The sequence below is a fragment of the Xenopus laevis genome, chromosome 7S, assembly GCF_017654675.1.
Source record: "Xenopus laevis strain J_2021 chromosome 7S, Xenopus_laevis_v10.1, whole genome shotgun sequence".
In the NCBI taxonomy this organism is placed as follows: Eukaryota; Metazoa; Chordata; class Amphibia; order Anura; family Pipidae; genus Xenopus; species Xenopus laevis.
Genome location: NC_054384.1, coordinates 44,875,724 through 44,887,093, shown reverse-complemented (window position 1 = coordinate 44,887,093; position 11,370 = coordinate 44,875,724). Strand labels below are relative to the sequence as shown.

General features: G+C 40.4%; 1 protein-coding gene across 4 annotated transcripts in view; it reads right to left on the bottom strand.

The window, feature by feature from the left end:
* Positions 1 to 3,532: 3,532 nt before the first annotated feature.
* Positions 3,533 to 11,370, bottom strand: part of samd8.S (sterile alpha motif domain containing 8 S homeolog) — a 71,432-nt gene continuing 63,594 nt past the window's right edge. For all 4 annotated transcript variants that reach the window (XM_041571169.1, XM_018239440.2, XM_041571168.1 and 1 more), the window contains one exon: positions 3,533 to 5,120. In XM_041571169.1, coding sequence (XP_041427103.1) covers positions 4,816 to 5,120 — 305 coding nt within the window. In that variant the 3' untranslated portion in view covers positions 3,533 to 4,815. The remainder of the gene's footprint in view (positions 5,121 to 11,370) is intronic.

Sequence of the window (11,370 nt, the reverse complement as noted above, 5' to 3'; positions counted from 1 at the left end):
ACCACAGTCTAAACCCAGGCCCACCTTCCAAAGGGGTCGGTCCTTTCGTTCCTCACGCACAAACAAGAGTTCTACCTCCAGAGACTTTAACTCACACAGTTCCTCTTCCAAAGCCAGATTTCAAGGTAAATTCAAGCCAAACTGGCAAAACAGGCGCAATCCTTCTAAGCCTACCGACAAATCTTCGTCTGCATGACTGTCCCAACCATTCCCCCATGCAATATCCAGTCGGGGGCAGGTTGTCGATTTTTCAGGACATTTGGTTAAAAAATACACAAGACTCCTGGGTTCACAAGATAGTGTCTCAAGGTTACCGATTGGAATTTTCATCCCTGCCCTCTCCTCGTTTTTTCATGTCAAGAGTTCCACTAGAAACTCAAAAGAAAACAGCCTATCTCACAGTAGTCAACAACTTACTACTAGAGAAGGTAATCATCCCTGTACCAAAGGAAGAAAAATTCAAAGGGTTCTACTCCAACCTTTTCATTGTGCCGAAGAAGGACGGGTCCTATCGACCAGTATTGGACTTGAAACATCTCAATACATTCATAAGGCCAACACGATTCAAGATGGAATCCCTTCGCTCGGTCATAGCGGGGATGAAACCAAACGAATTCCTGACCTCCCTGGACATTCGGGATGCATATCTACACATCCCAATTTTCCATCACCATCAGAAGTTTTTAAGGTTTGCCTTCGGCGTTCATCACTTCCAGTTTGTCGCCCTCCCATTCGGTCTGACGTCGGCTCCGAGGGTGTTCACGAAGGTGATGGCGGCGGCGGTGGCAACTCTCAGGATCCAGGGCATTTCAGTTACACCTTACCTGGACGACATACTTCTGAAGGCCCCGTCCCTTCAGATAGCCCAACAGACCCTGTCTCACACAATTCTTGCTCTCACCAATCTCGGTTGGCTGATCAACCACAAAAAATCCAACCTGGTTCCGACCAATCGCCTCACCTTCTTGGGTCTGATATTCGACACCAGTCTTCAACGGGTACTCCTCCCGCCAGACAGAATCACCGACATACAGGAGTTAATCCGTCAGCTCCTGAGCGCACAACACATTTCGGTTCGGTTCGCCATGAAGGTTCTAGGATCCATGGTAGCGTCCATGGAGGCAGTTCCATTTGCTCAATACCATCTGAGAGAATTACAGTGGAATATCCTAGCTCAATGGAACCGCGACAGTCTGTCTCAGAAGATTTCTCTCCTCCCAAAGACAAGAGTGTCTCTAGCGTGGTGGTTGAATCACCACCACCTTTCTCACGGTCGGTCTCTGGTGGATCCGCAATGGAAGATTCTCACCACGGATGCCAGCCTGAAGGGCTGGGGTGCAGTGTTTCAAGATCAGACGACTCAGGGTGTTTGGTCACAACCGGAATCTTGTCTACACATCAATATCCTGGAGCTGAGGGCAGTCCGCCTAGCATTACTGCACTGGCAGTCACAGATGCTCAACCAGGATATTCGGGTACAGTCCGACAATGCCACCACAGTGGCTTATCTCAACCATCAAGGGGGCAGTCGCAGAGCTCTGCAAGAAGCAGGGCGCATTCTGACGTGGGCAGAGAAGAACAACACTCGCCTGTCGGCGGTTTACATCCCAGGGTTGGACAACTGGCAGGCCGATTACCTCAGTCGTCAGACCCTAGACCCGGGCGAATGGTCTCTCCACACGGAAGTGTTCTCAACCATCACCAAGAAGTGGGGCGTACCAGACGTCGATCTGATGGCATCTCGCTCCAACAGACAAGTTCCACAGTTCATAGCGAGGTGCAGAGATCCTCTAGCTCTAGCAGTCGACGCACTGACCACTCCATGGAGATTTCAACTCGCATACGTGTTTCCTCCACTTGCCCTCCTTCCACGAGTGCTACGGAAGGTTCAAAGAGAAAACTGCACCGTGATTCTAGTTGCACCACGCTGGCCACGCAGAGCGTGGTTCTCAGAACTAGCTCAACTAGCAGGAAACAACTGGTGGTCTCTTCCCCCTCGTCCAGACCTACTTCGACAAGGGCCTATTCGGCATCCCAACCCAGGAATGCTAAATTTGACGGCGTGGCTGTTGAAACACTGATCCTCAAAAAGAAGGGATTTTCAGATGACGTTATTCGCACCATGATTGCAGCCAGGAAACCAGTCTCGTCACAAACCTATCACCGGGTATGGCGCTACTATAGAGATTGGTGTATTCAGCAAGATATTCCCTTCCGAGTTTTTACAGTACCCAGACTGTTAAAATTTCTTCAGGCGGGACTAGATCAGGGTCTCTCACCTGGATCGCTTAAATCACAAGTATCGGCTCTCTCCATCCTTTTTCAAAGAAAACTAGCAAACATTCCAGATGTCCGTACCTTCCTACAGGGTGCCTTACACATAACGCCCCCTTACCGGGAACCTATCCCTCCATGGGACCTCAATTTGGTACTGAGAGCGCTTCAAGGTCCACCATTTGAACCCCTGGCATCGGTTCCCCTGACATGGTTAACCTGGAAAGTCGTTTTTCTTATTGCAATTTCATCCGCTCGCAGAGTATCAGAGCTGAGCGCACTTTCGTGCCAATCTCCCTTCCTCATTTTTCACTCGGATAGAGCGGTTCTCCGTACTACTCCTTCCTTCTTGCCTAAAGTGATTTCGGAGTTTCACATCAATCAGGACATTACCATTCCATCCTTTTGCCCACGTCCCAAGTCACCGAAAGAAGTTGCACTTCACTCTCTTGACCCCGTCCGGGCGTTGAAATTCTACTTGGACCGTACCAAGGACTTCCGCAAATCTTCGTCCCTATTTGTGTTATTGTCAGGGGCCCACAAGGGATCCCCAGCGTCCAAGACTACGATCTCTAGATGGATCCGCGAAGCCATTCGCAGAGCTTATGTGGCTAAGGGCAAAAGTCCTCCGATGAATCTCAGAGCACACTCTACAAGAGGGATCAGTACTTCTTGGGCCTTCAGGAATAGGGCCTCAGCAGAACAGGTCTGCAAAGCAGCCACTTGGGCGTCCTTACATGCCTTCACAAAATTTTACAACTTCGAGGTCTTTGCGGCATCTGGAGCTCTTTTCGGCAGGAAAGTTCTACAGGCCGCAGTCATCTAAAAACCGTGGCCTCGTTTCCTCCCGCCCTACATTGGGACTGCTTTGGTATGTCCCCAAGGTCCCTGTGTCCCACAGACACCTGCAAGAGAAAAGGGGATTTTGTGATACTCACCGTTAAATCCTTTTCTCTTCAGACGTCTGTGGGACACAGGGCTTCCCGCCCTGGAAACGGGCCATCTGAACTCCGCACTGCTATTAAAAACCAGTTTTTGTACATAGTTATGTTCACGTTACAAGTCTTATCTTGGTTATGCAAAACTGTTAGTCCTCCGGTATGATTGGGGGTATAGCATGAGAGGGGTGGAGTCAGATTCTACTCTAGTGTCCTGCCTCCTGGTGGTGGAAGCTATACCCCAAGGTCCCTGTGTCCCACAGACGTCTGAAGAGAAAAGGATTTAACGGTGAGTATCACAAAATCCCCTTTTGACTCTATTCAAAATTTAAAAAGCTTGATTTAATCGTTTCAGTTAAAAGTCATTAAAATCGAGTGAAAAGCCTAATCCTGCAATTTTTTGGGATTTTGCCTGAAAAGGTTGACTTTTTGTGCTACTCCCAGCGCAGACCACACAAGCTTCAAAATAGGATAGGGACCGCTGCCATTGACTTATATACAACCTCAGCAGGTCTGAATGGCGGATTTTCGGACTCTAAAATCCATTAAAATAGCTCACAAAGCAGACTGCTAGATTTAATCTGGGTCCCATGTAGTAAATGTTAAAAACACTGTTGCAAAGCAAACAAATGCCTTACCTGTACATTAACGGAAAACTAATATTTATAATAAATAACTGATATATAGTGTTAATAAAGTTACAATAGCAGCCATGTTAAAAACCTCCTGAAGCCAGGTAACTTACAGTGCAGGATCATATACAGCAAACTGAGGGCTGTTTTTGATTAAAAAAATCAACAATTCAACATAATATAATAACTATAGTTTTAAGGTGAATTAACACTGATTATTAGCAATAATAATATAGAATTGGAAGCAATCCCCTGCACGTTTCCATACACATGCAATGCAGTATCATTCTCTCTGGCTTTAAAATGTCTAAAAAGTAACACACCAGTTCCCAACACAAAAATAAATTTCAAGTAATGGCAGAAAACAGACCAAAAATAATCAGTTAAATAGCTGGATTATTTTTAAAATTTTTGGGTACTTTGCTACGGTGGTTATGCAACAAATAATTTTGTCCTACAACTAGAGCTTAACTACAATCCACAAATCTCAGATCCTGTCATTATTGAAGCATCATTAGCTTGTAATGCTTTCATATACATGAACTACTTATTATCATACAAAAGACAAGTAGTCAGTGGACAGAAGATATACTGTAACTTGCTCTTGAAACCCCTCAATAATGTACTTACAAACTCTAAATAAGTTATAAATAGGTATGTCATTAGATCAACAGCAGCTTATTTTATATTAGCCTTGAAAACAATTTATTTGTAATTTTGTTTTTTAATATGTATCTATAGTGACATATCCTTTTACCATCTGGAAAATAACATGTTTCCAGTGTAATTACAAATAAACCATTGACAAAAGTAGACAAGTCTCTTTACTGTGTGTATATACACATTATTTCTTAGAAAAGTTCAGTGTTCCTACTGTGAGCGAACAAAAGTATGAATTCTAAACATGATTTAATGTTTAGTCTTTTCTTCTTTCTTGACAAATTCCAATATGCATTATAATAGCAGAAAGTTCAGCTAAATAAATTCTTCAGGAAAACAGGTCGGGAAAAGGGCCAGCAATACTCATTAGGAACTGGTCCTCTAACATTGCACTCGAAAAAGGAGAACATCGGGAACCAGATACGTGCTCGCCGGCTCTGCTGGTAGGCACGGGTATTAGCCAGTGTGTGATAATAAAGGAACAGTCGGGTGGTAATGTAAAATGCAATGAAGACATCAATGGAATAATGCTCATGTGCAGCCAAGATAAAAAAGATACCAAAAAGGTTGAGGACCCAGGATAATGTGTGCAGAAAGTTCCAGCTTCGAGGGGTGTCTGAAAACAGAAAACAGGCAAAATTAGTGGTGATAATCAGGAGTCTATGAATGTCAGGATGCACCTTAATAATAAAAAAATTCTCCTAGATCACTCTATAGGATTTATTTATAAATGTAGTGAATGCATAAAATTCAGCACTCACCCACAATGCATTTTTCTCCATTAATCTGAATGGATGCATGCTATACTGTGTCCACCACAGTAATGGATCAATATGGTTGAAAATTAGCCTTCTTTTTAGTACATTTTGTGCAAGCTGAAGCACACGTTTGCCCTACATTTGCATTTAAATAGCATCACTACTGGTTTGCAGCATTAAAAATGGCATTAAGATTGCCTTAGGCAAACCAGCCACCTCGCTCCCCTCAAGGACGAGCAAAATCGAGGTGAGATTGGCACCAGAGAGCTTGCAAACCCAGACTAGGGGTAGACAGAGGGCTTTTCAACAGCACCCCAACAGCCAACAGCGCAATATGTTGGCGCTATATAAATACATGTTAATAATAATTGTTGCGTCCTAGGCAGGTGCCTCGTCTGCCTATGCCTAGTTCCGGCCCTGCTTGGCACAAATTAATTGGCACCGCTAAGGGAACCCTGAAATCACCATGTCCACATTGACAGTAGTTGTAGGTTTCTCTTGGATGAAAGTTTCTTCTGAGGAAATAGTGCATACATCATTTGTCTGCCAATTATTACTTTTATTAAAAAAACTCCAACATGTTCTGCAATGTGGTGCATAAGGGTACATAAAACGGACAATGACAAATCAATAATATGTAATATACATAGATAATAAAAAAGCTTTGCAGGTAGGTTTGAATATGATGTGAGTTCGTATAAGTGGCCAGTGCAGGGATTTGTAAATAAAGTAGATGTGTCATGTCATAGCATATTGGATCCCAAGTGGCAGGCCAATAGTCTAGGACCGGTGGTAGAAGATTAATGAGTAGACTAGTATATGGTAGTTTCCTGACTAAGAACTGGACTTATCCTTTAGCTCCTGTGCAAGTTGCATTTTAGAATATAATCTGTATGTTTAATGTATGACAAAATGTAAAATCTGTTTGTTCAAATTTGTCTTCCTGCACTATACTATGCTACGCAAAGATGGTTATCTATTTACCAGGTTTATATATATGTGTGTGTGTGTATATATATATATATATATCTATATCTATATATCTATATATCTATATATCTCTATATCTCTATCTATCTATCTATCTATCTATATATATCTATATATATATCTATATATATCTATATATATCTATATATATATATATATATCTAATCCACGAGACAGCCAGCACTCTCGTTAAATGGTTTTCGGTGCCTGGGTGCAGTCCTCTTCTTGTTGGATATATATATATATATATATATATATATATATATACAGTGGTGTGAAAAACTATTTGCCCCCTTCCTGATTTCTTATTCTTTTGCATGTTTGTCACATAAAATGTTTCTGATCATCAAACACATTTAACTATTAGCCAAAGATAACACAAGTAAACACAAAATGCAGTTTTTAAATGAGGGTTTTTATTGTTTAGGGAGAAAAGAAATCCAAACCTGTGTGAAAAAGTAATTGCCCCCTGAACCTAATAACTGGTTGGGCCACCCTTAGCAGCAATAACTGCAATCAAGCGTTTGCGATAACTTGCAACGAGTCTTTTACAGCGCTCTGGAGGAATTGTGGCCCACTCATCTTTGCAGAATTGTTGTAATTCAGCTTTATTTGAGGGTTTTCTAGCATGAACCGCCTTTTTAAGGTCATGCCACAACATCTCAATAGGATTCAGGTCAGGACTTTGACTAGGCCACTCCAAAGTCTTCATTTTGTTTTTCTTCAGCCATTCAGAGGTGGATTTGCTGGTGTGTTTTGGGTCATTGTCCTGCTGCAGCACCCAAGATCGCTTCAGCTTGAGTTGACGAACAGATGGCCGGATATTCTCCTTCAGGATTTTTTGGTAGACAGTAGAATTCATGGTTCCATCTATCACAGCAAGTCTTCCAGGTCCTGAAGCAGCAAAACAACCCCAGACCATCACACTACCACCACCATATTTTACTGTTGGTATGATGTTCTTTTTCTGAAATGCTGTGTTACTTTTACACCAGATGTAATGGGACGCGCACCTTCCAAAAAGTTCAACTTTTGTCTCGTCGGTCTACAAGGTATTTTCCCAAAAGTCTTGGCAATCATTGAGATGTTTTTTAGCAAAATTGAGACGAGCCTTAATGTTCTTTTTGCTTAAAAGTGGTTTGCGCCTTCGAAATCTGCCATGCAGGCCGTTTTTGCCCAGTCTCTTTCTTATGGTGGAGTCGTGAACACTGACCTTAATTGAGGCAAGTGAGGCCTGCAGTTCTTTAGATGTTGTCCTGGGGTCTTTTGTGGCCTCTCGGATGAGTTGTCTCTGCGCTCTTGGGGTAATTTTGGTCGGCCGGCCACTCCTGGGAAGGTTCACCACTGTTCCATGTTTTTGCCATTTGTGGATAATGGCTCTCACTGTGGTTTGCTGGAGTCCCAAAGCTTTAGAAATGGCTTTATAACCTTTGAAATTGAACTCAGGTGTGATAAACCACAGTTAAGTTATTTTTTTAACAAGGGGGCAATCACTTTTTCACACAGGCCCATGTAGATTTGGAGTTTTTTTCTCCCTTAATAACGTAAACCTTCATTTAAAAACTGCATTTTGTGTTCAATTATGTTATCTTTGACTAATAGTTAACGGTTTTTGATGAGCAGAAACATTTAAGTGTGACAAACATGCAAAAGAATAAGAAATCAGGAAGGGGGCAAATAGTTTTTCACACCACTGTATGTATATATATATATATATATATATATATATATATATATATATATATATATATATATATATATACATACAGTGGTGTGAAAAACTATATGTGAGCGGTGAATAAACCTTTTTATACACTGATGAAATCTGCTGTGAGTGCTTTCAAACTTGGGCTTATGTGAATTATGGTTAGCACCCAGCTGTGATACGTTATTTGGTGAGTGCCGTTATATGTGGAATTATATATATATATATATATATATATATATATATATATATATATATATATATATATATATATATATATATATATATATATATATATATATATATATATATATATATATATATAAATAACAAGAAGAGGACTGCACCCAGGCACCTTAAACCCAGGCAGGTCTCTGCACTCCCTTCAGGGCAATCAGGACCGGGTGCTGCAGCAGCCCTTCTCATACATCAAATCCACAGTTGTAAGCAGCGCACACCGGAGTTTAAAAAATGTGTTTATTTATCAAAAGATTAAAACCATAGTCGCAAGGATCGACGTTTCGGTCGGGATCTTATTTTTATAGTCAAATTTACATAATTAATTTAACACAAGGAATCAGAAGATACACCCACTGACAAGAATAATCAAGATATGCAAATCCGTATCACAGAGTATAAAAATTGGAATATTTTGCAAGCTGATAAGAGTCTAAAGCCGTGTCTAAATCCCCACTGATGGCGTATAAGAGGGGCGCTAATTTAAGCGATTTGCTGGTTAAAACAGATCCCATGAAATGTTATCAAAAAAAGAATCCTACCAGTTTCCTAAGTCTGAAGATGGGTTGCTACAGATGCCCCAGTTGTACATCATGCCGATATATGTCGCCAGGACAAAGTTTTGTGCATCCCCATATGGGTAAAAGATTTTCCATTAGGTCACATATCACCTGCACCACAACACATATTATTTACCTGATTACCTGCCCGTGCGGTCTCTCTTATGTTGGTAAGACCGATCAAACTTTGCGTCTCAGAATGAATGGATGGATGGCGTTCAGGGACAATAAATCATTGAAACCTGTGGCGAAACATTTCTTAGAAAAGGGGCATCATTTACCCACTTTTAAATACATAGGCATTGATCATATACCTCCCCCTAAAAGGGGTGGTGACAGATCCAAAATGCTCTTACAGAGGGAATGTTTTTGGATCAATAAACTTAATACAATGGCACCATATGGGCTTAATGAACAACTGTCCCTTACATGCTTCCTCACACAAAGATAAAATACTTTTTGAATGTATCCATTATTCTCTGTTCTGATGTGTTTATTGATATAAGCTAACTTTGTTGCAATGTTGCCAGATTAGACAGATACTTTGTTATTAAGATAATGATACATAGAGAGATAAGAGGTAGTTTGGATACTCTGTGATACGGATTTGCATATCTTGATTATTCTTGTCAGTGGGTGTATCTTCTGATTCCCTGTGTTCAATTAATTATGTAAATTTGACTATAAATTGTACCTCAACATGTGATTCTGGATCTTGATAACGGTCTTAGATCCTGACCGAAACGTCGATCCTTGCAACTATGGTTTTAATCTTTGGGGCATCCATTCCAATTAAAAGGAAGAAGGTTCCATTTTAATATTCGGAAATAGTTCTTTACCATTAGAGCTGTGAAGTTGAGGAATTCTCTCCCTGAATAAGTTGTTCAAGCAGAGTCAGACAGGATTTTCCCCCTCTGAGGCAGATTGGAGGTTTTGTGTCCTCCTCTGGATCAATGAGCAGTTGAGGCTTTATATAGACATAAAAGGTTGAACTCAATGGAAGTGTGGTTTTTTTTAACCTAAATGTCTATATTACTATTGTACGTCTTACTCCTAAGCTTCTGAGCACTGACATTTTAACTGCTGGTAAAATGGTCCAGAGCCAAACTTACTTGTTCTATTTTAGGGACCAAGCACTGTGCATGTCTAATACGTATCATCATAAGTTATTGTATTTCACTCTGCTCTAGGGTTATTTGGGATGCCAGATACTGGGTCAGTAATCTGAGGATCGTGCTGTTTCTCATGCTAGGCTTTCAGCACTTTTAATACAGAGCTGCATACATTTGACTAAGCACCATTAAAATAATGTAAACTGCACTCATGGGTACTGCAAAATGTATGATTAAAATTAGAGTAAAATGAATAGATTTTTCACTATGCCCTCTACCTTGTTGTGATTCTGGGGCATGGCATTATGCATGTTGTAAATTTTGCAACCAAACTAAAAATGTTTCACTTTGTTTGCAAAAATCCAAGGCCTTTGCAGCATGAATGCTTTAAAAGCTGCAAACAAACTGAATATACTTTCCTGTGCTTTCAAGATATTCTGGTTTCTGGGCCTTGGTAGTATGAATGACTTAAAAGCTGACATTTTGCTTTATAGATTATGATCCCTGGAAAGTGAGTTTTTCTGTGGTGAGTTCTAATCTCACATTTTGAGAAATCTGTCCCTTAGTATAGCATTTTCTATATTAAGAGTTTTTTTTACATGCTGTGGAACAGTATACATACTCAGTATTTAACTTGCTATCTTATTTTACACAAGCTTGGTTTGGCTTGAATTTTTTATTGTGTCTGCTTGGTACAGTGAACCAGAACATTTACTATTAGGACAATGTTTGGCTCATTAATCTGGACTAGAACTAAATGCATTTATCTTGTTAGAAGTAGGAAGTACTGATCTCACTTGGTGGTGTTAGTGCTACTGTTGTTGTGGCTATTATATCCTAATATGGTCATACTTCAAATGTTATGGTTATTTTCTGTTTAAAGAGATGGTTCACCTTTAAGTAAACTTTTAGTATGTAATAGAATGGAAAATTCTAATCAACTTTTCCATTGGTTTTCATTATTTATTTTTTATACTTTTATAATTATTTGACTCTTTCAGTGCTTTCAGATGGGTGTCACTGATCCCATCTAAATGCAAATGCTCTGTAAGCTTTTACTGTACTGCATGGTACTGTTTTCCTTTGCATATTTTCTCACATAACTAATATAGGTGCTTTTCATCTCTGTATGTTTTGGAGGCCTTTCTCTTGTACATTTTTGTAACGTTCTTTAATTTCATAGAATTTCAATGTCAGACTCTCTTTTGGTGTGTAGCAGCATGTAGTTTATTCTGCAAAGTGTAGTGCAAGTATCAGTGTGCAGTGGGACAGATTGGCAATCCCAGTCCACTATAATATCAACATAATATTACAGGAGGGTGCTTTCATTGCTCGTTTGTCATTATGTATAATATGCAAATGCCATTTAAGCAATATTGACAAACTACAACTGCTTCTTCCCTCTCACTGGTATCAAACAGGATATTAGAGATGTTTTTCCCTTAGAATGTGGGATATGCATTCTGAATTGACACTTGGCGGAGACTGCTGCTTGACTGTGATA